Source organism: Siniperca chuatsi, linkage group LG3, assembly GCF_020085105.1.
Source record: "Siniperca chuatsi isolate FFG_IHB_CAS linkage group LG3, ASM2008510v1, whole genome shotgun sequence".
In the NCBI taxonomy this organism is placed as follows: domain Eukaryota; kingdom Metazoa; phylum Chordata; class Actinopteri; order Centrarchiformes; family Sinipercidae; genus Siniperca; species Siniperca chuatsi.
Window position 1 is genome coordinate 12,082,831 of NC_058044.1, and position 26,443 is coordinate 12,109,273.

The 26,443-nt window shown below is 38.5% G+C and overlaps 2 protein-coding genes across 7 annotated transcripts in view; one reads left to right on the forward strand and one right to left on the reverse strand.

Annotated features, from left to right (window-relative positions):
- Positions 1–13,899, reverse strand: part of herc3 (HECT and RLD domain containing E3 ubiquitin protein ligase 3) — a 33,837-nt gene extending 19,938 nt beyond the window's left edge. For 3 of the 5 annotated variants that reach the window (XM_044190839.1, XM_044190837.1, XM_044190840.1), the window contains exons 1-11: positions 12,074–12,205; positions 9,692–10,041; positions 7,103–7,262; positions 6,579–6,655; positions 5,427–5,648; positions 4,778–4,869; positions 4,234–4,364; positions 3,667–3,818; positions 2,854–2,927; positions 1,942–2,066; positions 1,688–1,747 (exon numbers count right to left, since the gene is read on the reverse strand). In XM_044190839.1, the coding sequence (XP_044046774.1) occupies positions 1,688–1,747; positions 1,942–2,066; positions 2,854–2,927; positions 3,667–3,818; positions 4,234–4,364; positions 4,778–4,869; positions 5,427–5,648; positions 6,579–6,655; positions 7,103–7,262; positions 9,692–9,914 (1,316 nt within the window). In that variant the 5' untranslated portion in view covers positions 9,915–10,041; positions 12,074–12,205. Of the gene's footprint in view, positions 1–1,687; positions 1,748–1,941; positions 2,067–2,853; positions 2,928–3,666; positions 3,819–4,233; positions 4,365–4,777; positions 4,870–5,426; positions 5,649–5,969; positions 6,543–6,578; positions 6,656–7,102; positions 7,263–9,691; positions 10,042–12,073; positions 12,206–13,651 lie in introns of those variants that run through there. The other 2 variants (XM_044190838.1, XM_044190841.1) reach the window with 2 other exon arrangements.
- Positions 13,900–14,065: 166 nt separating this feature from the next.
- On the forward strand, positions 14,066–26,441 carry ppm1kb (protein phosphatase, Mg2+/Mn2+ dependent 1Kb). Of its 2 annotated transcripts, XM_044190844.1 has the most exons (8): positions 14,066–14,223; positions 15,423–15,958; positions 16,120–16,220; positions 18,263–18,428; positions 19,557–19,586; positions 20,243–20,387; positions 21,089–21,223; positions 24,305–26,441. In XM_044190844.1, exons 2-8 carry the CDS (start codon positions 15,489–15,491, stop codon positions 24,434–24,436), a joined length of 1,179 nt encoding a protein of 392 aa, XP_044046779.1. In that variant the 5' UTR covers positions 14,066–14,223; positions 15,423–15,488; the 3' UTR covers positions 24,437–26,441. The 2 variants fall into 2 exon arrangements, with proteins under 2 accessions (XP_044046779.1, XP_044046780.1); XM_044190845.1 differs by lacking the exon at positions 19,557–19,586.
- Positions 26,442–26,443: the final 2 nt, after the last annotated feature.

Consider the following 26,443-nt stretch of genomic DNA (forward strand, 5'->3'; position numbering starts at 1 on the left):
CTGGGTAGTTATATATGAGTATATTTTGTAAGAATAATCTGAATCTGTATCAATCTTAATCTGAATCAAGTATTGTACTTTAGTACAGTACTAAAGTACAGTACTTGAGCAAGTGTACTTAGTTGATAGTTTAAGTGACTACTAATTCCTGGTGCGTTACAGTTGTTTCAGCAGACAGTACAGTATTGAGTACTTCATGTTGTCTCCAGAGGTCTGTTTTCCACCCTGATGGCCTCCACAGTACATTCCCTGGACACGATAAGTATCTGCTGATGAGTCTGTACTAAACAGCCATCACACACCTACACTCAGACTGATGGTCAGAGAAGTCTGGAGTCTCACAGATGTCAGTGACCAAACAGATAGCATCTTTCTCAGCCCCGACCATCAGCATGTTTTGTTGGATAAGATGACATATCTTGATAGTATGTGACAAGTAAACTAAGTGGACCCTGTGAGGTCCCTGCTGAATCAGTTCCCAGGAGTCTTAGCTTACATATGAGTCTGTGCATTCAGTCACATGGTTTTTGGCTGCGTAATATGTATTTCTTTTTTATTTCATTTGGGCGTACATGCCTGAATGGCAAACTAGACACTGTATGAGGAAACTGAAATGTGAATGGCAGGACCAAGTCCAGAGATTCTGTGCGTGTGCGCTGCTATTTTTGGCAGAACACACGGTGACAGACCAGGTACAGATAGACCTCTCAAAAATTATGCAAACCTTTTTATGCATGCTATACTTGTCTATTTCAGTTTGATAAAACATTCTTCAACCAGTTAACACAGCAAAACAGTTATTCTGATGACTATTTTGCTGGAGGAATGTCTGATTCTAAACGGCATTTGTCATCTACATGAGCTTGTTTTTTGTGCTTCATCCTTTTACCATTTGATGCGTTAAAGGTCAGTTTCCCCACAGTCATCACTGAGTACTTTTGTTTTCTTATTGTCATTTTAAACCTTCCAGCGGTGGAAGAAGTATTTAGATCCTACTTAAGTAACAGTAAAAAATAATCCATTACAAGTCCTGCATTTAAAATCCTACAAAGGTATTAGAAAAATGTACTCATTCTGCAGACTAATGGCCCCTGTGACTGGCATATAATTGTAACAATAGATTGTTGTACTTTTACATACAGTTAGGTAGTTTAGGCAGTGGTTTCCAACCTAGGGGTGGGGTACCTCCAAAGGGTCACAAGAAAAGGGGTTCTGAGGGGTTGTGAGATAATAATGGGAGAGGAAAGAAGAAAAGTTCTGCTACAAAACTCAACTACATTTTTGGGACTTTTTTATCTAATCTTTGTTTTTTTGTGAACTATTGAATGATTTGACCTCTTTGGGTGTCAAACTAGAGGGTAAAACAACTCACAGACATCTGAAATATGACAAGGGGCCCCAAGGTAAGGAACCACTGGTTTAATTTTTAAAAAATAATGTATTTTATAAGATTATTATATGTGTTTTATGTAAAATATTAACCTAAAAAGTAATTAGTAACTGCAACTGTCAGATAAATGTAGTGCAATATATCCCTCTAAAATGTTGTGAAGTAAAGCAGAAAATGGAAAATCTTAATCTGAGAAGTACAAGTAACTCAAAAAATTGTACTTAAGTACAATACTTGAGTAAGAGTTGAGTACTTAAAACCTTTGCATTAATACATGTAAACATGGTGTTTACGTACCTTTGGTCCAAGAAGCTGGCGTTCCAACAAGCCGTAGAGGAGAGTTGAATTATGATGTCACTGTGTACGAAAACATAAAAAACAGCAAAACATGTTAGACAAACAAGTAGAGACTATTAAAATATAATTGATTTAACAAAATACAACCTTGTGTGAAAATATATCCAAGTAAAACCACCATTAATACTAAACATCTACAAGATATACAGTACAATCTAATCAATTTCAAATAACAACTTTTATTATTTACTTACTTTGTGACACTAGAATCTGTGCTGTACATCAGCTTTAACCTCCATGAATTTAATCTTTCATAATTGATTGGGGAGATTGATTTACTGATATTAATCACTCTGAAGTCTTCTGGGGGGACAAAACTCTGCAGAGAGGAAGGTAAACAGAAACAACATAACTGCGCTGTCACAAACATCGAGAAGATTGTTTGCACTGGTACTTCCACTGTGTGTGTGACAACAGAGACATTTGGGCTTCAGTCTGGGTTGTGTCTCTTTCCTCCATCAAGATAAAATAAATAGGCCACGCCTGAGGTCTAAATATTTTGCTGTAGAGGCTGAATGTGTTTTCTGTCTTTATCAGTGCACATTCCTGACAATTTACTGGATATTTGTAGCAGACAATTGCTCCATATACATTATAGCTCCTTTATAAGAACTGGTAAAAGCTTAGACATTAATGCCACCCTGTGGTGAAACACTGAAACTGATTTGATGAAAAGCAAAAAAGAAAGGTAATTTGGGGTGTCTTTTTCTTTAAATTAGCTATGTATTTGAAATTGTTTTTGTGGAGATGGGCAAGGTTGGTATTGAGCTGCAGGGGAGAGAGGTGGGGAGAGTGCTCAGGTGAGCAGCCAGGGGGAGTTGATTGTCTCAGCTGCTGCTTGTTGACTAATTATACTACTGTATGTCTACCACACACACCAGGACCACACAGCCACGGCGGCTGTTGGACTTGTGGAGAAATAAGAGCTGCAACGACCAGCGCACGAAGAGCTGGGCAGCCAGAGGCGCATTGTCAGAACTTGTGTATTTTGTATAACTGTCAGAAAATGCAAAGACTATAGATTTGAAGTCAACTGATGCAAATATAACAATAATAATTCAGGCAACAAGCTTTAGAGAGAGGGTCACTAAAATCAAATCACGTACCTGTTCATTCGAGTACACTAAGAAACTATGGTCTCCTCCACAGATGATTTTGGTCACTGTATGTTGTTTTGATCCTAATAAAGAAAGGAACGGCCCATGTTAGCTGGCTGACATTTTATAACTTGACTTTCAGTGTAGCGAGTAGTTGAGTGGATGCATCAAGCAATGATCAAAATCTTAAAATCGTATCTTTGTAAAATACGTTTTCTTCGCCATCTTCCAGCCTAAAGAAGATTCTCCTGTGACCCACTAGATTATATTATCAGCAAACACTTTCACATCACAGGCTGAATTCTGATCATTCCAATACCACAAACTACGGTGGATTTTACTGGGATTTTACTTCGGTTTCGTTGTTTGTGTGGTTTGTTTTCTTATGACTTTTATTGCAGTTTATTAAGCAAACTCAGTCTTTCATCCTTAGTTATACCTTTTGTACATCAGCATTGTCACACCCAATGAGGTTGTTATTAGCTGATTACACCAATTAATGCCTTTTAACTAGAAGCCAGTGTCCCTTAGGTTTTGAGCTCTCTGAATGTGTGGGTCAGTCTTTAAATAAGCTTTTATTTTTATCGATGAATGTAAAGTGGCAATTCAATTTTCTTATCTTTCATGCCACAAATAATAAATATAATAAATGCCAAAAACACTTGTATTCTTTTGTCAAGATCCTGTTGCTTTTACTTCCAAGAAAACAGAGAGAGTCTAAACACATAAGTACTAATGAATGGAAAATGTTGTAGTAGTAAAGTAGTTGCCAGGCATTTCAAAAAAGTAATTTAAGCCACAATCATATATACTGTAAAGTACCTGTTCTATGGAAATTTCCAGCCAGGAAACTGGCCTTGACAGGAAATGGGCTTCTGGCATCTCCCAGTATTCCTGTGCCCAGCTGGCCATGGCTGTTACAACCAAACGCATACACCAAACCAGAGGAAGGCACAAACGCCAATGTGTGATGCCTGACAAAAGGAAAACGCAGGATTTAGCCTCTATACATAGAGTTTAATATCCTGTACAGTCAAATTTAAACCAATTAAATGACCCTGAAATTATTTTGTGATCTTTAATCTTTAGTTTTTGTTGATGCTGTGTCAGAAAGGTGTTCGAACTCTAATGCTGAGGCCGTAGCTAATGGAGGTATTGTATTAAACTGCATTTTTGTGAGAGGTGTTTCTAATATTCTGTCCCCCTCATGTATGTAAATGTGGTGGACAAAACACAAAAAATACCTTTCAAGTTAATGCAGTACAATACAACACCACCAGTACCTACAGCCTCAAAAAAATGACAACAGAGCTTAATCAACAACTTTCTGACACCAGATTGTACAGGTGTAACAGATAAATCGGTAAACAGGTTTAGAACAGACAGTACCTGCCACAGGTGATCTGGGACACCTCAGTGCCCATAAGCTCCAGCACTCGTCTGGGTAAAAGTTCATTATTGGTGGAGCCATGACCCAGCTGACCCCACGAGCCATCACCAAATGTAAACAAGCCGCCATCCTGCCAGAGAGACAATACAGTATTTTTTTGTTGTTGTTTGAGACAGAGATTCTTAGCATAGTAGTGCAGTTAGTCAAACTAAAATTTAGTTTTTCTCCAGGACCACACTTAAAGGCCTATGTGTCAGGTGGTGGACTAAGATTAGTTAGGGTTGGGCAGTCTGGCTGGAAAATAAGATGTTAGATTTTATCTGTGCAATAAAGGTCACCTTGGTTGATATATTCACATGCTTTAGTAATGAGTCACTATACAGCAAGAATACTCTTAAGTGATCTACCAATTGTCCGACAGCTGACCAAGCAGCATCTAACCAAACTGGACTATTTAACATTTGGTGGCAGCAGAATATGCTTAGATTGTGTGGATCTTTTAACTGAAAAGCACTGCTGGTGGGGGTTTATCGATATTCATACCTTTGTGAGGGCTGCCGTATGTTCATCTCCACAGCTGATGTGAACAACTTTTTGAGATCTCAAAAATTTGATGTGGCACGGGACAGCACGGTCTGAGGAGGGGAACATAAACAAACAAGCAAGGTCACACTGTTCTACACTGCTCCTAGTTTCATGTATTTACAAATGAGTGGTAAGACTTTGTGGAATATGGCAACTTCTGCATATGAATCAAGTATTGTGGTGGCAATTAATCCGTGACTTTACTGTCCAATATGTATTTTTTGTTTATCATGACAAGTAAAAACATAAAAATTTAAAAGACAAAAATGAAATGTTGCTACAGTAGTCTCTCAACATGGCCACCTATAACCATTTGTAACCACTTTCAAAATAAAAATCCACTTGCTGTACAGTGCTAAAGCAGGTAAAATATTGGACAAGTATGGTATCATTGTTCCACAGAGACTTGTTTACAATTTACAGTAACACTTCTATTAAATGCACATTTCTCTATCCAGTGTCAAAACAATACTCCTGCTATGTGTTAAATCTACATATATAAAAAAGCACTATATTATACTGGTATAAAAAATAATAAACAATAATATATCCTTTATCGCTATTAAAATGGCAGTGTCTGGCTTCTTTCTATGCAGCTGATTATTACCTTGTTTATCATTGAGACCCAGTTGCCCAGCTTTGTTCTTGCCCCAACCAAATACTGCTCCGGACAAGGAGAGAGCGAAACTGTGGTCTCCCCCGGCGGTTATCTGTGCCAGAGGAATTCCTGCCAGAGACTTGAGGGGATGAGGGAACAGCTTGCTGGGCTCCCCTTTCCCCAGACCAAGCTGACCACTGGTGTTCTGGCCCCAGGTGAACAGCTGACCATCTGGGAGGGAAAGAACAGAGAAGCAACGATAACTGTACATCTACACCGATTACTGCCAGTACAGGCAAATATGCAACATTTGTTAAAGTGGTACTATGTGGATCTGTCAACCCCTCATTCTTATGGATCCTACCTCAGTTATGGGCAGAAACACAAGTACAGCCCAGATTTCTACTGTAACCTTGACCACACTAGACCTTTACCTAACACCCAACCATCTCTAACCTAAGGTAAACATTTTGAATTATACCTAAACATTAACCACTTTGTGGTTTATACAAAAAAAAGAAGAACCATTATAATCTAAAGCCAAAACCAAACCTTGTAGGTTGTCGCCCCACGAGGCGTCCAGTGTAACATGCATCTGCAACATCCTCAGTGTGATTCTGGCCGGGGATCTTCTCTCAAGGAGACCCTGCTCTCTCTCTCTCTGTCTCTCTCTGTCTCTCTCTGTCTCTCTCTGTCTCTCTCTCTCTATCACTATCGGATAAAGGCAAACCCAAAGGTGTCCCAAATCTATATTTACTATGTAGTGCCCTATATTTATTTTCCGCCATTTTATTTCAGTGTCTGTAAACTGATATGATTTCTTTTAATGTGTCTGTTTGTGGTGATTTAAAAAAAACATTTGATTATGAACAATTACAGCTTGTACAGTATTTTTGGGGGGCATGTTGCTTGACTGACAGGTGTCTCAGCCTATCACTCTCAGCCTTGGTGATTACCAACCAGTGGTCATAGTATCCCAGAGAAAAAATTAAAATCAAAAGTAAAGGGAACCAAAATAAAATGCAATTTATAAGTCAAGATGGATTAGAGATGCATTCTGATGCAAGATTTAAGCTGCTATCAATCTTAAGTTTGGACATACAGTAGTGGGATAAAATATTCTCTTCATTGATTGTGTGATATGAAGAGTGTCTTTCACACCTCTAGAAAGTGCAATGCAGTGCTGATTCCCACACATTACTTGAGAGATCCGGTGGTCACACAGTCTTTTGACCAACCTAGGCAAAAAAACAAAAAAAACATTTGTTTATCAGGCCAAAAGATTTTACATTATAATGATTTCTCATATATGATTTCTCAATGAAGTTACTGATGTACAACAACATAACATTTTCTAACATAAAATTATAATTAAAACTTTTCTCAAAAAAAAAAAAAAAAACATGTCTGACTAAGCTACTCATTGCTACAAAATTGTTAGTAAACCACAAATTTCAGTAAATCCCATTCTAATTTCATGGGAACAGAAATAATTCATATCATTGTTATTCTGGATGCATTGGTCCCCATAAATTGAACCCTGTCGTGTGTTTTGATTGCTTGAGTACTCATCTGTAGTGATCATATATCATACTCCAGTCACTTCAAAGTCATTTTCTTGTAGTGTTTTTTTTCCCCTGTCAGGCTAAAAGCTTGAATTCCTCTATGGTAAGCTACTCAGTCACCTTGGGATTCGAATAGCCGCCTCTGCAGTCCCCAGGCCGAGCTGGCCCCCTTCACCAGCTCCCCAGGCAAACACTTGACCCTGCTCATTCACCGCCAGAGAATGGGCCCGACCACACGACACCATTGTGATCGTCTGAGTATCCAGAGCTCCTACTAGCTCTGTGGTGAGGAAGAAGAGCTCGTCAGACATCAGCAGTTTCATGACAAAAAATACATCAAAGCATGTATAACCTTAACCTTAAATTGAGAGTGCTGGTGATCTACAACATGTAACATTTTGCTAATAAAACTAAACCAGCTTTTGTTTCAATTAGCAAGCTACAGAATCCAAATGGTATTTAACTTTATCTTAGGATCCCAACCCATGTAAGGCATTTACCGTCGGCATTTTATCTAATCTTTTGGGCCGCTGAAACCTAGATAGTTTCTATTTAAAGTACCTGAGCAGAAAACAGGCATGTACTTTTTGTAATAACATAATAACACCTGAGATTCAGAAGCTAGGAACGTATAATACAATAGATACACAGAAATACATAAAAGCCTTATCTCCTCAGGCAGGTCGTTCCAAAGCCAAGGGGCCCTGGTGGCAAAAGCACGGTCATCTTTAGATTCAAGCATCAACTTTGGACCAGCCATTAGGGCCCCACCTGAGGATCTAAGGCAGCGAGCTGGCTCATATGGGGTCAACATTTCCATTATGTAGCTTGACCACTGGGCCAGACCCACATGTACTTTAAAAGTGATCAGTAAAATCTTGAAATCAATTTTAAAACGAACAGGGAGCCAGTGGAGAGAAGCCAGGACTGGGGTGATGTGATGTCAAGAAGCCTAGCTGCTGCTTTCTGAACTAGTTGGAGGCGAGAGAGTGACTTTTGGTTTATGAATAGAGAAATGCAGTAGGTATGTGAAGAGGACATGTAGTGCAGATAATCAGAAAATGTGCAGTTGGTGGACTAGTTTCCTGTGTGGTTTCTTGCTATAAAACTGGCTTATCATAGAGTTAGCTAGGTTAAACATGCTACAATTGCTTGGAAAATATACAAATACATGTCAAAGTGTGTTTTCAATTGAACTTTGACTACACTATGATATAAAAACATTTAATCAGCAATCTTCATTTTGTAGGCTTATAAAAAAGATATATTCATTTAACTAAACATACCTGATGAAGGCCTACTAACCAAAACATTATTAAGTAAAGTGACTACAAGTGCTTATACAGTGTGTGGGATATCATCAAGGCAGTTTCTACCCTGCACGCTTGTAAGGTTTTTAGGTATGCAAGAACCTTCTACTGAAGAGGTCTATTTATTTGCTCAAGGTGCAGTAATTCTTGCATTTATTCATTGTTGTTAAAGCTTCACCCACATTCCTATACAAAGTAACACACAACACAAACTTCCGTCCACATGATACCAACACAGACCCACCACAAACCATGAGTGTTTCAAATCTCCTAGAAATGGCTATGTGGCTAGTCGTGCAATCTGATGTTCCCAAGAGATCCCACTCAGAAATGGTGGCACTTTGACAAAAAATGTGTATATACTGATACTCTGCACAGTTTGCTTCGCATTTAAACTTGTTTTATGTATAATACAACTAAATAAAATCCATAAGTTGTTAAATGAAGCTTAAGATATGTTTGCTTATGTTTAGCAAGAGTCATCTAGGTTGTGTAGCAAAACAAGAGCAACTGAACTTGCTAAGACCTGCAAAAGACATTTCACTGCATTTTCAGAAAGCTTCTTCAGTTTTACACAAAGATGGGGTTTAAGATTTGAATTAAAAAAAAGGTTTAGAAGTTAAACCCAAATCTGAAATTTCACTAATGTTCACTGTACAGAAACAGGTCATGCTAGCTGCTCTATGAGGCAGAACTTCGGCACAATGTTATTTTGAGCTAAATGCTAACTTCATCATGCTAACATGCTCACAATGATAATACTACCATGCACACCTATCTCAGTTTGTCGTGTTAGCATGCTAACATTTGCAAATTAGCACTAAATACATGTACAGCTGAGGCTGATGTCATTAGTTTTGCAGGTATTTGGTCAAAAACCAAAGTATTGGACAAAATGAAATGTTGATGCCCGATGAAGGCACTAGACAAAAGGTCAGGGGATCAAAGTTACTGCAATGAATCCTCAGGGAACCATGAACATCTGTGCCAAATTTCACGACAACCCATCCAATTGTCAGATATTTCACTAAAATCAAAAACGGCAACCTCATGGTGGCACTAGACGAAGAGTCAGGGGATCACCAAAGTCAGTAGGATTTATCCTGTAGGGTCCATGAATGTCTGTCCAACATTTCATAGCAACCCATCTAATAGTTCTTGAGATATTTTAATCATATATTTTAAAAGTGGTGGACTGACTGACAGACGGACATTGCCATCCCTAGAGCCAACACTTCCAATACAGACAGCCTTTGTAAACACACCATGTTATGTTCACACCTGTTTGGTAAATTTCCACACGCCTACTGAAAGCAGTGCTGCAGGGTGATGCAACGACCTACAATTTGCAATGATTAACCAAAAGTCAGTGAATCTGCTGTTCACGCTGAAAGCTTACCTGGGGAAGTCCCTGGTTTGTCGTGGCCCAGCTGTCCACAGCTGTTAGAACCACATGTGTACACACTACCATCATCCAGCAGGAACATTGAGTGTTGCCCTCCACAGGCTACCTCTTTCAGTCCCCTGCCACTGAACACATGACAGTTCCTTGGTTCAAACATGGGGTTCCTCTCCACACCAATACCCAACTGTCCATCCTTTGCATTCCCCCAACATAGCATGTTGGCAAGGTGAGAGGGGATGAGCACCAATCTGAAGAGGCAGAGAGTGACGGCCAGAAGGAGGAAGACAGAAAATGTTCAGGCTTGAAAGCAGCACCGCTTTCTCCTCTTCATGTAAATTCCAACCCTAGAAGAAACAAAAAAACAGAGATATTATGTCATCTTTCTTCATTAGGAACACATGCTGATCACTGTGAACCCCTGATGTTTTTGAGAATAAAGTAAGGATGAGTTTAGAGGCGGGCATGGCTGTGTGTGAGAATGATGTAAGCGGCATGACAGAGGAACAGGCAGTGTGTTTAAATAAACCCTGTCAGTGTAATCCCAGCTTAAGCAGCTCCAAGCAGTCCTACCTTCAAGTCGATCTACTCGCAATACATGCAAGTTACTGACCGTGTTAGCTAAGGGTAATGAACAAATGGGTATAGAACATAAGAAAAAAGAAATATGACAAATCAGGAGACGGAAAGAGAAGGAGAGGTGAAAGCAGCATCGAACCGGCCGCATCTGTCACCTAATCAAATTCATTAGAAGCTTCTAGACCAGGATTACCAAATAAATTCATACAGACGACAACCACGGCTACACTTCGGACATCTCATCCAAATTTGATCACTTTAATGTCCATCTGACCCCCATTTAAAAAGTAGTTTGCCATCTGTCTCCACTGTAGATGAGATTGTTGTGAACAAAAATACCATTCTTGTGTGTACTACTTGCACTCAACTGCCAATTTGTTAGGTACACATAGCTAAAATTAAAGCAGCCAAATACAAAAGCCCTGCAATAAATCCCACCTTTATGAAGGTTATAATTAGAGCTGAAACAATTAGTTGATTAATCAATTAGTCAACTGACACAAAATGAATCTGCAAATACTTTGATAATGGATTAATTGCTTAAATAATTACTTAAGCAAAAGAACAAATGTGATTATTTGCTGGTTTTCTTAGTCCTCTGTAAAACTAAATTGAACACCTTTAAGTTATAGACTGTTGGTCAGACCAAACAATCAATTTGAAGATATCAACTTGAGCTCTGGGAAATTGTGATGGCTATTTTTCACTATTTTCTAACATTTTATGGACACAACGATAAATTGAGAAAATAACAAGCAGTAACAATCAAAAATAAATTGCAGCCCCAGTTATGATGTTCAGCTTTTGTTAATAAAACTGTTATACTGAATATTACCTCTCAGTATTTCGTGTATTATTAGTCCTTTTTCTTAAGTTCTTGTTATTTGATTTAAAATTTCACTGTTCACTTGATTTTTTTTTTTATTATTTTGTTTGCCCTTTGTCAAGGACGTTGTAATCCCTGATTATTATAAATGCTACAAAATTAACTTAATCATTATTAGTAGTAGCAGTAGTATAATGCAATACAGCTCAATAGCACAACTAAAATTAACGCCTCTCTGAAGTTCTTCTACACTTTCAACAAAAACTGAACATTACAACCTTAATGAGGGGCGGTAGGCTGTTGTGTTAGACTGCATTATGGTTAGCTGAGTGTGCCTACTAACCTGACAATTGGCTGTTTACAGAGAGAGTGGAAGAAAATATTGAAAATGACTGACCCCAGATAGTAAACACTGAATAAAACATGAATAGCTCTTATTATAGTTCATATTAGCTTGCTATAACACCCCAAACTTGGTTTTGAGTTTCTAGGAAACCTTTTTGAATCCTTGTTTATTACTTGTGGGTTGTTATTATTAGCAAACATTGAAATCAGAATGAGCTTAATATGAAGCTAGTAGCTAGCTGTGTTTACTTAAATGTTCCAGCCTCGTCATCTGTAGGACATGTATTTAAGGTTGCGTTAGCTCGCTGTTGGGGAGAAAGTGAAGAGGTGTGGCCTGGGTCTGCGCTGTGTAGACATGATTAACAGTGTGCAGCCGTAACGTTAGATAAAATATCTGCACTGACATTAGCTGCTTAAACAGTTCAGTAACGGAACCAAAACAAACGGCTTGATGACCGACACAAGCCGATAGTTAGCTAATTAACCTTAGCAAGCTACAGCATCGCTGACTGTCAGTCTCATGGTTTAAAAAAAAAAGCAGAAATCCACTAGTTAACCGATGTCTAAATTGTAAGTAAAACGGTGTTGTAATATTGCTGGTTCATCCAAAATTAAAATACAGTGTTTACCTGGACAGATGCATTCTGAAATTGGGCGTCTGGTTTCGGTTCAGCTCAGAAAACAAACTAGGAAGTACCACAGCTGCCTACGTCACTGAACGTTGTAGGCAGGAAAGCTACGATTGGCCCGCTGATCAGGAAGTGCAGGTAATTTTGTGACCCATCACATTCTTTGATCTGATTAGTGATTTCAGCTAGACTAGCCTATATTTCCAGTGCAAACGTTTCTATTTCACTGTATCACACCCTTTATTTTGATAGCAACTGCTGCAAAATGGTGTCTCCATAGTATTAGACAGGCTTACCAATTTTGACAGCTGTAAAGAAAAATAATAACCCCATAGATACAGAGAGGGTCACAAATTTTAATAGCTGTGATAGCAGCTAGGCTACTGCCCAGATCTGTCTGTAGAGCAGTGACTCCTAACATGTCAATATCTGACCGTTAGGTCTTTTTAATTTAGTTAATCCTCTATCATAAAATAATCTAAAACCTGTAGCAAGACTAAAACTAGGATCTGCATTTTTTGGAGAAAATGTGTGTGATTGCTGCCAGCTGCTGAAACAGTAGGCCTACATAATTTATAGCGTTATGTTAAGAAATTGCTTAAAATAAGTAGATTAACTTTAAATTACTTCACATATCTATAAGTAAAGTACAGCAAGACATTCCATTGTTTCAAAAGTTGAAAGTACCCATAAAAGTTTGCACTGCTTATGCTGATTACAGCCATGATTTATGGAGAATATGTAAATCGCGTTAGATAATGTTACAGCATTGTACAAGAAAATGGGGCAAAATGTGAAGTTAATCGAGGTAATGCCCATATAAATGTAGTAATTTAAATTTTTGTGATGCAATCGCAATTTACAGAATTACTGGATGCAAATGTGCTTTATAACTGCCCACATTGTGGCGCTATTGGTAAAAAGTTTGAAAATGTTCAAGCACATGCCCAGAGGCAACATGTGTGCCAAGCATTTGGCAATACCAAGCACCTCATCCACTCTGTGATGTACAACTTCCTTAAAGAGCAACTGTGCGCAACCTGAAAACCTTATTTTTGCTGATGCCCAGTGGTTTAACTTGTTACCTTGCTGCAGTGATGTAGAAGTGTACTACAGGGTGAGTCAGTACACTGTGACATCACTGTTGGGGGCAGTTGCTGTCTTTTTAGCCAGGTATTAAATTACTCTTTAAAGAAATGTGTCAGAATAGGATCCAGACAGCAGGTGGAGGATTTTAATTCAGCTATTATCATTAATTCAGGTCTGAGATACTTGGAGATTTAAAAACACTAATAGTCTGTTGAGGGAGAGGCATACTATACATTTGTTGCACTTCAGATGTATGTACATTTGTAATCATCTCATGAAATCTCTTTGCATATTCATTAAGATTCAGGAGCAACTGATTCCAAGATTTTAACAGTGTTACAAATGCTGTGAGCTCTATATGATGTTAATGAATGGTTAAATCATATCAAACTGACTCCTTAATAAGTTATGGTTCGCACAAGACAATATGTCCACCACATGCTCACACATACTTGGCTTTTGGACAGCATGAAACGTATTGAAAGGCACCTTCTATGACTGGTGGTTGATTTTCTCCTTGTCCTTTCCTTTCGTTTGTCCTTAAATACCAATGGGGATTAAAGGAAGACTAGGGTAAACATCCAGGCCTCAAATGACTCATGTAATAAAAATCCAAAATAGTGCACTAGTCATGGGGGAGGTAGGAGGTGAATGGGCGGGCCCCAGAAGAACTAGTAACAAAATGAAAGGTGTGTATGGAGAAGCAAATAAGTTGAGGGAATTCAAATAGACGGTAACCACTAAAGCTACGCCACACGGTCCTTCGTCATCAAACGCTTCTCTAACTGGCTGAAAGTTACCGATTAATGATTGGTGCATACAGCTGTCATTAAGCGTTCCGTTGACCAATTATCTGCGCTGTACGTGGGGGCGTCAAAGTAGGCGTAAACGTTGCCAGCATGCTGATTGGCGCGGTCACATCACAGGCCTTGTTTGATAACATTAAGGATCCAAAACACTGGGAGGAGAAGAGGTCGGCGGTTTTCATTCAGTTATTGGCGAGTTCTTTTCGTGAAACCAACTGAGGATTAAAGTGTATTCATAAAGCTAAAATATCAAAGGTATGCTTTTTAGCTAACACACCTTTAAAAGGTCAAGGGGGTGGTCTCGGTAATGTTGGATAAACTGCGAACTACTAGCTAATGCTAGCCATCTAGCTAGCTAGTCAGCTAAAGATAGCTGTCGCTATGTAGCTAGGTAGTTAATGCTAACGCTGTCAATACGAAAAGCCGCTAACTTTAACGTTAGTCCAGTTGTTTTTTCATAACTGCAATAACTAGCTATATGTTATTTACTATAATCGAAGTATCCTATCTGAAATACGGTTACACCCCATGTGGCACTTGTGTTTATATTATCGGGATACTGGCATATTAGCGCAAGCAGCAAGCTCTATGAGTTACATCATTCGTTTAACGTTAACCTTGATCTTATCGTTACTTTAGAGTAATGTATCTTGATTTAATGTAACGCTAACGAACTGCTGCATTTTGTGAATCGTTTTTATTTCCCGATTATGTTTAAATGTTATGTAACGTTATACATCAGCAATGTTTGCAAAAACAGGAATGAAACATGGTGGATTTAATAATAATATGGTTTTAATTATGATCAGTTGACAAATACAAAGTGCTTATTTTCCACCATTAACACAAACACTTTCAGTTATATATGTGTAATAAGCTCAAATTTATATGGAAAGTATTAAGACCTGTTATGTCCTTTATCTAATTAAAATCTTTAATAGATTCAAATATGAGTTGAACATGGTTATTTGGGGTCAGCTTTGAAAGATGTGAATTCTAACTTTTATCTTCATTTCTGATTAATTTGCTGATTATTTTCTCCATTAATAGTTTAGTTAAATGTCAGAAAATAGTGAAAATGCCCATCATAATTTCCCAGGACTAAAGAAGATGTATTCAAATGCTGGTCCGACAAACAGTCTATAAGATAATCCGTTTGTTATTACATATGTCAAAGAAAAGCATCAAATCCTAATGTCAGAGGCTGGAACCAGCGAATAGTTGACATTTTTTGCTTGACAAATGACTGGAACATTTAATTGATTATCAAAACAGTAACTGATTAATTTTATTTTATTTGATTATTTGATTTCTAGTTTGAAGAGAGTTTTGACACAAATAACACAGGGTTGGTGGCAATAGCTGGAACCATGTAGACTTGTCGCCCCACCTGAACAAACAAAAAAGACTTTTGTAATGTTCGTTAGAATTCTAACTAACTGATTTTTCTTCAGTGTTTGGACAGCAAATCCCTCCAACTCTGCATCCAGTGCTTCTCCACGGTTTGTGCTGTCAGTGTGATGTCAGCAGCCTGTCTTATGCGCCTGGCAAGGTGCAGTGGTCCTCATGTAGGACACAGTGGTATTTTACAGAAAGCCCTAGTCCCACTCCCATTCCAGCAGAACAGCCACCTCCAGTTCACAATCTTCCGGAGACAAATTTATAGCCCTTCAGGACAACGGCACAGCAACACACGCTTTGATCCTGACAGTAGTGGTCGCCCCACTACTTGGGATTCATTTGGCATCTGGGACAATCGTATCGATGAGCCCATCCTGCTGCCTCCCAGCATTCGCTACGGCAAGCCCATTCCCAAAGTCAGCTTATCAAGGGTAGGCTGTGCCTCGCTCATTGGTCAACGCAAGGAGAATGAAGACCGCTTCCAGGTCTCCCAAATGACTGACAACATCCTCTACTTTGCGGTGTTTGATGGGCATGGCGGGCCAGAAGCAGCTGACTTTTGTGAAAAATACATGGAGAAATTCATCAAGTAAGGAAATCATTAAATATGCCATACTAGTCATTGTCACAGGAAATTAATAGACTGATTAACAATTTTAATGTCTGAAAATGTTAAATGATTTCCAGAAAAAAAGTCATATCTTTGTAGCTGATATTCTAATCAGTGTAGTTTTTTTGTTGTTGTTTCAGGGACCTTGTGGCAGAGGAGTCCAATCTGGAATTGGTTTTAACAAAGGCCTTCCTTGAAGTAGACAAAGCTCTTGTAAAGCACTTACACTTCTCTCCAAATGGTAGGTTCTTTCATGTTACATGTACATAGATATACTGTGTATATGTACACACACATTGTATATATCTAATGACACTTCTCTCTTGAAAACCTAACTTACTTATCCTACTTAGGCTTTGAACCCCTGGATTTCCCAACTGACATGACCTGAGCACTTTTGGTTAGAGGTCTGTCATTTTACCCAAAGTTACTTAATAATTGATGAACAATAAACTAGCTACAAGTAGAGCAAACACTAGTGTTTCACTGCTACACATACAGAAAGGCGACAAATTAAAGGAAAAATCTGAGTACATGTGTGGATAAAGATAGCAAATGTGGATCTTTCCATACAGGGCACGAGGGGTCACTGAATGGTTTTTGATAAGTATGAAAATGATGTGAATCATATGCTTTGGTCTCCACATTCACCAGATCTCAACCCAGTTAAACACCTGTGGGAGATTGTGGACCGGTGTGTTAGACAGTGCTCTCCACCACCATCAGAAATATCTTTTGAAAGAATTGCATACACATCTTTTAGTAGAGGTCCAGGGACTTGAAGAGTCTATGCCAACAAACACTGAAGCTGTTCCAAAGGCTTGTGGTGGGCTAACACTTTACAAAGACACTTAATGTGTTGTAGTTTTTTTTTCCTTTAATTTGTCACCCATTTTTTGATATTTTCTCCATCTGCAAAGTATATTGTTTAGCACGGGCATTGAAATTGATATTGAGCATCCCTCAAACAAATTAATGCAAAACATTTCTCAATAAATGCTACATTTGCCCTTGTCATATAGAAACTTTTCAAATTAGCTGTTTTCATCTGTTGATATAAAAGCTAGTATACCTGTATACCTTATGTGGCCATACATCGGCCACGCTGTGTGAAATGTCCCAATATGCCTGTGTGTGTGTGTGCATGTTATCTACGGCAGCTGCTGACCCAGCTAAGAGCTGGAGGCCCTTGGCACCAATGTGGATGACGAGAGGCTAGATATTGAAGGAGAGTCCAGCGGGTCCTAAATCCTGGACTACTGGAAGGTTCCCTATCTTTCTCTCACTCCTCTCTCTCTCTCTCTCTCCCTTTTCTTTTCTTCTCTCACCAAGTGTATGCAAAACTTCTTGTGAGACAGTGCTTCAGTTTGACAAGTTGAATGAGATGTGTGTTGTCAGTGACAGATCTAGTCCATGAGATGCAGCATGTTTAATATGCAGATTAGGCTTAAAAAAAACCACACATATTTTAAAATCTCCAGTTCATCTCATTTATTTCTTTGGAGAGAAAAAGGTCTAATGCAGACCTACAAATCTCCGCAGATAAATCCAGTTAATGACATTTAATGCTGTTTTATTAAATTTGTCTTCAATTAATGAACTAAAGTTTAGTGTTCTGTGTAGTTAAATATTCGCTGCTCAAACATTCTTTGCCAGGCACATTAAGTTGTCTGGAACCATGTTGCTGAGTTCAATGTTAAAATAACATCTTACTGTTTGCCTGCATTAAAAATAATTGTTACAAATTCCCATTACCAAGTACAGAGTAATTCAATTTGATATCACTTTCCTTATTACACACTAGTGGTGAATTTTTCACATTTGTAACTCTGGATAAATGCAAGCAAAACATGGAAGTAAAACAAATCTCCCCTCTCAAGAAGTATTAAGAAAAGTAATTTTCTTTATTAGATGAGTTTATGTGATGCTTTTTGAAGATCAAGATCAAGGCTGGACACTGATAAGTGTTGTGTCAGTTAACATTTATTACTTTTAGGTTCAGCCTTAGACCTAACTCTGCTGCAAAATTTGCTCTGGACCTCAACTCTGCTGAAACAGTAGTTCGACCTGCATGTGTGACTGCCTCCTCTATTGTTTACTGTGTAGTATCTAGTTTGCTCTAAGTCCACTTTATGACTTCCCACCCATGTGTTCATGTTTTAGTGTGTGGATGTGAGAGTGTGAGATATACCATGTGGTTGTGAACAATGTGAACAGTGACTTTTTGTGTGGACCTTTTTATGGCATGTTCCACCTCTGATGTTTCCTTTTATGTCTCTGTAGTACCCGGGATGAATGCAGGAACCACCGCCACTGTGGCCCTGCTGAGGGATGGCATTGAGTTGGTGGTGGGCAGTGTGGGCGACAGCCGCGCCATGCTGTGCCGCAAGGGCAAGGCCCTTAAACTCACTGTCGACCACACTCCTGAGAGGAAGGACGAGAAAGATAGGTACAAAGATGTTGTCAGTAATGCCACGTTTGTCAGTTCAGACAAAGTACATTAGCTGGAGATAGTGGTATGAAACATAATGGTTCCTGAAGACACAAAAAGTCCATAAAAGTAGTATAAAATTTTATGTTTTCAGTTAGGGCTGCATTTGCAGGGCTGTTGTGCCTGTTTGAAATGACTTGCACCTTTTATCTTTCTTATTAGTAGTAGTAATAATGATAATAATAATAATAATAAAACTTTATTAATAGAGCACTTATCAAAACAAAGTACAAAGTGCTTCACAACATGAGAAATAAAATACCACAGTGAATGATGCAATATAAAGAAATACAATACACAAAAGCAATAAAATAAACAGCCATTTCAGGTAAAATCAGGATATGCTTTCAGATGAAAATGTGTTTTGAGAAGAGACTTAAAAGAAGACACAGACAACCTAATTTCTTCCGGCAAGTTGTTCCAGAGCCTCGGGGCCCTGATGGCAAAAGCTCTGTCCCCCTTAGTTTTCATCCTGGACTCAGGAACAGACGGAAGACCCCTGCCCAAAGATCTCAAAGTACGTGAAGGTTCATAAGGGATTACAAGGTCTAAAATATAGTCTGGAGCCAGTCCATGGAGAGCCTTAAAAGTAATCAATAAGATCTTAAAATCAATCCTAAAACAAACAGGGAGCCAATGTAAAGAGGCTAAAACAGGTGTGATGTGGTCATACTTCTTGGTCCTGGTTAAAAGCCTAGCAGCTGAGTTCTGTACAGTCTGCAGTCGTGTCAAAGTTTTTTGATTAAGACAAGTGAACAGGCTGTTACAATAATCGAGGCGTGAGGAGATAAAAGCATGTACAACAGTTTCTGCATCACTAAGATTTTAAATAGATCGGATTTTTGCAATGTTTCTCAGGTGATAAAAACATGATTGGACAAGCTTAGTGATATGTTGCTCAAAACATAAATCACTATCAAACAGGACACCAAGATTTCTTGCAACAGGCTTGATACGTTGTGACAGGTTACCAGTAGATGGCAGTATTTGTTTAATGATGTGTTGGGGCCCAATAACAAGGATTTCAGTTTTATTTGAGTTGAGCTGAAGAAAATTTATCGACATCCAATTTTTTATGTCACACAGGCAGTCCTGCAGAGAACTCAGCGTACTAAGGTCAGTGGGCTTGACAGGGAGGTACAACTGTGTGTATCCGCATAGCAATGAAAAGAAATCTGATGTCTGCGGATGACATCACCCAAGAGAAGCATGTATAAGGAGAACAGTATTGGTCCCAAGAATTGAACCTTGAGGCACACCATACTTGATATGGGAGAAGGATGATATGAAGTTATTAATGGTGACACAGAATTTCCTATTGGATAGATAAGATGAGAACCTGTCTAGCTCCAGTGCCTGATATGTCCACCCAGTGCCTCAGTCTATCGTCTAGCTTCGAATTTTGAGGCACTATGCTTATTAAGGACGCGTGTGTGCTTAGAGCGGGATAAGACAGGACTAGCAGCCTCTAATTCACAGTTAAAAACAATGCATACGTGATCGGATACAAACATGTCCCTGATTTCCACAGTTGGAGTTTTCAGGCCCAGACTAAAGACTAGGTCTAAGGTGTGGCAATGAGTTTGGCCAGACACATGTTGTTGTAAGTTAAGAGTTAGTGATATTTTAGAAAAAATCAGTAGCAAGGGCATTAGAAGAGTCATCAACATGAATATTAAAATCAACATAAAGAACAATTCTATCATAATTCAAAACAAGACTGGACTGAAGTAATTCTATGTGCACCTCTCTCCCTCTGCGCCTGTCTCAAGGATAAAGAAAAGTGGGGGTTTTATCACCTGGAATAGTCTGGGACAGCCAAACGTCAACGGCAGGTTGGCCATGACGCGCAGCATTGGGGACTTCGACCTCAAGAACATGGGGGTCATTGCTGAGCCTGAGACCAAGAGAATATCGGTAGGTTTATAAAAGTTCATCGCAACTCAGGATAATAATTCACATTTGTCCACTGGGTGTTTCAGGATAATTTATCCAGGATTTTTTGCTGAATTCTAACCTAAATAATTTTGCCAGCATTTAAGAAATGGCACAGTGACAAATTCAGCTTCTAAACATTTTTTTTTAATTGTTAATAATGTATGTACAACAGCATTTTGTCAACACAAGCTTGTAACAATACATGTACTAAGCAAACACTGTGGCCTTCTTGAGCCAGTATATTGGCAATTATCTGTTTGTATGCAACATCAATCTATTAATGTGCACAGTGCAAATATTACAGTCTGCCTCTCGACATATCTGTGCACATTTTACCTCCATCTTAAATGTGGTAACGTAAATATTTTACAATTAATATTGCACATATGGATATATTTTTGTATTGATGTTCTCCTATCTGCTAGCATATTAATCTGAATAACCAGCAATGCACAGTTTCACATCTGCCTCAACTTGTAAATATGTCTATAAAGACACTGTATAATATTATTATTTTAGGATTTGATTTTTGTCGTTCTTTGCTTTTGTATCGACACAGTTTCCCCTTCAAGGTTTTGTTATCTCTTATAAATATACAGTAATAATTCAGAGCTGCTTGGTGGGAAAAATAGTTTCAAAAAGTTAGAAATGTTGCTAAATATTGCTTTCCCTTTCTTCAGTTGCACCATGTCCACGACTCGTTCCTGGCACTGACCACAGACGGCATTAACTTCATTATGAATAGCCAGGAGATCTGCAATGTCATCAACCAGTGCCACGACCCCAAGGAGGCAGCTCAAAGAATATCTGACCAGGTAAGACGTTCATACTTGGCTTTTAATACGCCTATGGTGAAACCACACAATAGAATAAAGTAGGGGAGTTTTGTGATTTGAATGGCTGTGGGTTTATGCCTCGCCAAGTGCATTAGGAGGTTGTTTATTGGCAGGCATCTTTGAGCTGTGGCATATAGATATATTAATTGAAATTAATTTTTACATGTTCTGTTATGCAGACAGATCAAAATGCTTCCATAAACAGTGTCCATTAGAGTAAGCCTTCAGTCACACTCATCATTTTATGGAGAGATTAATTTGTAGCATTTAAACTGTTGTAAAGTATTTCAGAAATTACCTATAAATAACTATATATATCCTACACCAAGGCAGCATTGTGTACAAGCACTGATGGGCTTTGCCTCTGCTCGCTAGCTCATGAATACACACCACTCACTATAAGTATTATTTCCATGGTTTTGTTCCTTAAAGGATAAAGGTGCTTTCAAACAGTGAGTGGTTGCCACCACAGCAGTGCAACTCTGCAGCTCCTGGTTACCTCCGATCCTACCAGCCTGCACACCACAGGCTGCTGCTATCCACCTAGTATAATCTCATCATGCAGCTAAAGAGAGCGGGTTGTATCTTAAACTTAAGGTAATGGAATAGCAATATGATTCGATTTAATATAGCACGTTTTGCTAACTAGTATCATAAAGGTTGTTTATTGTCCCAAACCAGATAAATCAGACTTTGAAGCTGTTAAGTCATTTTATTATCCCAAAAGTCAGTGGCACAAAATAAAAAAACAAGTACAAGGAAGAGTTTCAAACTCAACGTGAAGGGGGTGGTTTGTGCAGTCTAATATAGACCTGGCCTTGCCGAGAACCTGCTGGTCAAAGATAGCTGTCGGGGGGGTCTGTGGGACACCTAACACCTTACCAGCCACCGTCACAATATACTGTAGCTCGGGTGGGTTTTGTCCCTGATGTTCAGTTTAGCATACCAAGCAATCATAGAAAAAGTAAGAACAGATTTAAGAAATTATCCTATCTACTTAAATAAATTAAGTAAATGTACAGTGTAGGTCACAGTTTGTCAGTGAATAAAGACTGCAGCTTCTCAAGGCCAAATTAAAGCTCCCGTGTGGTGTTTCCTAACCGTCGAATACCGTTGCTATGACGATCAGCTGCGCCTACGTTGAGCGGGTACTTTCTACTATCTAAATCACACACTGGCAGCACAATGCCGGCGTTGATTGGTTCAGTGTAAAAAAAGTAAAGCAGGCGTAATGACGGCTCTTCTTTACAGCAGTATTGCAGGATCTCTGTGTAAAAAGGGCTGCTGTGTCAGGGCAATGGCAAGCCAAAAGCAGTCACAAGTGTGGTTACACTTTTCAAAACTCGAGGCAGACGACACTCGCTGCAATATTTGTAATGCAAAATGCAAAGCTGGCCAAGGCAACACGTCTAGCCTGAGGAAACACCTGGTCAAACACAAAATATATCTAAAAGCTGAAGAGGGTACTGTGTTTGATAGTCTGAAAGTCCCCCGCAGCAGCCACAGCTAACTTTAGCACCAGCGCTATATAAGTTAACTTACCCTCCATGGATGACCTTTAAGTGAGGCAGTGAGGTAAAATGTTCTAAATAAATAACAATGTAGAAATTGAGAAGTTTGGACTTATTTTTTATAACTGAAATTACATTTTTATTATTATAGAGAGAGTAAAGTACCGAAACGGTACCTTTGGGTACCAGGACCAAATTCCAGGTACCGGTACTGGTATTGGTTCAAATGTGAACAGTATGCAACCCTAATTGTCAATGACTGTTCCTATATATTTATAATGTTCAACAAATTCAATGCCAATTCCATTGATGGTCTGAGATGTTGGGTGGGATGATTTCCCTCTAAAATCAATGACCATATCATTGGTCTCGTGGCATTTAATTGGAGGAAGTTGATGTTGCTCCCATACTGTTTCTCTTCATTGAGCTGTCTGTTCTCTCCTTGTGAAGAGGTGAATCATTCAGTGAACTTGGACACAGTAAATTTCACCTCCTGTATCGTGTCTCTTGTTGTGGTTTCCGGGGTTGCCATGGTCACGCAGCGAGCCGAGGCAGCAAGTGGAAAAAGTCGAACCATCATAAACTCTGAATGCAGTGCCAAAGAGCTGTACACGTTCATGAGAGCGGCAGCCGCCCTCCCTCATCTTACCGCTACTGGTGGCAACATTTCCACTGCTGTGTTTACATTGAAAGCAATGGAGGTGGTGATGGCAACTGCTCGCTGTCTGAAAGCACCTTAAGTCTAATATATATAACTCATAGTCAATATATCCCCACAAAAAAGTATTGTCTGTGTAGCAAAGCCTGATATAGCTTATTCCTCTCAGCTGTAGACCTAGGTAGGGTGACAGTTGTTAGTTGGTTTGTTTTTTTGATACAATCCCACATACACCTTCCTGCTGCCATAAATACTCACTAGCACACTAAATTATTAATCTATATTAATCTGGGTCTGAAAATAGTCTCCAACAAATGCACCATTCCCTCCTATTTGAGTGTTGTTTGCTAAAAACCTACAGTACCAAGCTTGTTTAGGAAATTTTTTTTTTTAAATAATGAAACTATATATTTGTGACCTGTTTTTGAAGATTTACATCTTCAGTAGGAATCAATGTACTTGGGGCTGAGTCTCATGGACACTGTAAGGAAAACGGAAAATATTGACAGACAGACTAACACATATTGATTTGGGTTTTTTTAATGGCGATATGTTGACAATTAGAAAATGTGTTTAATTCTTTAACTGTTGTACTGTATATTGGATGTTGCAAATATACTTATTGCTAGAAAAAAAATCTATTCGTGACACCTGCCAAAGCCTGGATGTTTCCAGCGTAGCCTGACTTAAATGGAAATAAGCCATCATAAATGTAGAAAAACGTGGAGTAAGTGGAGATCTATGCATTATAGTCCTGGATTATTAGGTCATCTTAGGTCTAAGACTATTGTTCAACCAAAGTGTGCAAAGAACTCAGCTAGCAAATAGCCAGTAAGCAGACATTAATACATATGTTAATGTTTTTTTAATTATGGTTCTCTACTCTCTCAGGCTCTTCAGTATGGCTCAGAGGACAACAGCACAATTATTGTGGTGCCCTTTGGTGCTTGGGGAAAGCATGAGAGTTCGGACACAAGTTTCTCCTTCAGCAGAAGTTTTGTGTCCAGTGGTCGCTGGGCGTAGTCAGCAGGATGTTGGATGAAAAGCTGTGGTCTGTGGACCCAATTAATGTGTGCAATACAATCGAATAATGGTGCCCTTGTGGAAACATTATAAGGAGCGTGGTCTGCCCAAACAGTAATACCTAAGGGTTACAACATGTTTAGAGTAACATGATATTTATTAGCCTCTATGAAGTAAGAGGCAGTGAATTCATAATGTGCACAAAATGACAAACATCCTCTTTATACAAGGTTTTATCTCCTAGCAAGCCAATGACCTTAAAGGTGCTAAAAGCTGAAAAGTGTTTAAATGACTTGAAATGGCAGGAATTCATGACATGCAAGCTGTCACTCAGCAAATGTATAGCCTGCTCTACATTGGCTGAGGTTTAAAGACTAGTATTCCTGACTGTCTGCCACTCAGATAATTGTTTTTTTTTTTTTTTAGTTTTTCATAATAAGTTGGCACTTTTTTATTTTCAGGGTTAACTTGGATAAGTTTTCAAAAAGAAAATAGTGCATCTGGATTTTACCAGTTGTTTAATTTTGGACAATTTCTCAATGTTAACAGTAGGACTACATGCCTAGAAGAGAGTGGTAAAACACAATAATTGAACTGCATTAATTTGTCAGTTGACTGGAATTAATTGAACCCTTGTATGGGAATACAAAATCTACTTAAACGTACATAGAACGTCACGACTTCTGAAGCAACTGGAATATAAGTATCATGGCCAAAGTAAGTCAGTGAGTAGGTCTTAATGACTGTATGTATGTCAGTTTCAACTTGTGACAGAAATATAAACTGTCTGCTTTTTAAAAAAAATGTTTGTCCTGACTTCCCCATAAACAATGTTTAACACTTTTTCTTTGTACTTATAATACTTACTAAAGCACCATTGAAAAGCATTGATTGCACAATCTTGATGGTTTGTGAGAAATGAACAAAACCCTGAATGTTCTGTGAGCTAGTGTGAATGGAGATGCTTAATGCTGTAAACGGCATTTCAGTGGCTGAATCTGACATTTCTAAAAAAAAAAAAAAAAAACATTCATGTTTTGTGCAATTTCAAACATTGATCATGCTTGTATAAGTGTTAATATCTGTACTGATTTGAAAGGTCTTGTTAGGGCACTCAGAACTGACCATGTATATAAATGTACAGTATATGTTTTGTAAGTAATTTTATTTATGTACATCTGGAAAACTGATAGTTCTGTTACATATACTGAATAACTTGTCTAAAGAGAATCTCTCATCAGAATATATCACACATGCAGGATCTTTGCCTAGGTGCTTGTATTGTGACAAGGATAAATTCAGTGATTCCTCATTTACACCACTTAATGTATGTGTCGGTCAGAAATAGGAAAGCACACTTAATGCAACACTAAAGAATTGTTCAGCTAAGAGCCATGTATGACAATGTGAATGTTTGCTTAAATGCCCTCCATGACTAAAGAATACAATCAAACCCTGTATAAGAATAAAAAAGCTGTATAAGTTGTCTTGATTGACCTAATGTGAGTGGATTCATTTCCAGTGTAAGGCAGACTTAAACTGTTAAATCGACTTTACAGGTTTTTGTTCACTGTTGATCTTTTATTTTGTGGTTGTTAAAGCTAGACAAATGCAGCACTTCATATTTATCAGTATTGTCCTATCTGTGAAACTTGCAAAATGTGCAGCCAGTCATAGCTTTTTCCTCAAACACCATTTTTAAATGCTTTGTAAATACTGTTTTTTTCCCCCCTCTCATTAACATATTGAATGAAACCTTGTTTTATTAGAAGGACTTTGTATAATTAACACGTCCTCCTTACAAGCCTCCTCATCTGTTATCTATCACACTGTTCAGTGTTTAATTTACTGTATTTTGTTTCACTGCCTTTCAAATATATTCATTGTAGCGGTGGACCTGTACTGTTGGGGACCCAAATGTGACTGTTTCGATAACACTCTGTTAGTATTGTGTTTTTGGTCTGAATGGCTTGTGGCACAATTAAAAACTAAACATTAAAAATGACC

Excerpts from the sequence above, each read along its gene's own strand:
- ppm1kb (XM_044190844.1), top strand. The coding sequence starts at position 15,489 with ATGTCAGCAGCCTGTCTTATGCGCCTGGCAAGGTGCAGTGGTCCTCAT. Across the intron at positions 18,429-19,556 it reads AGGAAGGACGAGAAAGATAG|GCAGTCCTGCAGAGAACTCA; the intron begins GTACAAAGATGT and ends TATGTCACACAG. Across the intron at positions 20,388-21,088 it reads CTGAGACCAAGAGAATATCG|TTGCACCATGTCCACGACTC; the intron begins GTAGGTTTATAA and ends CCCTTTCTTCAG.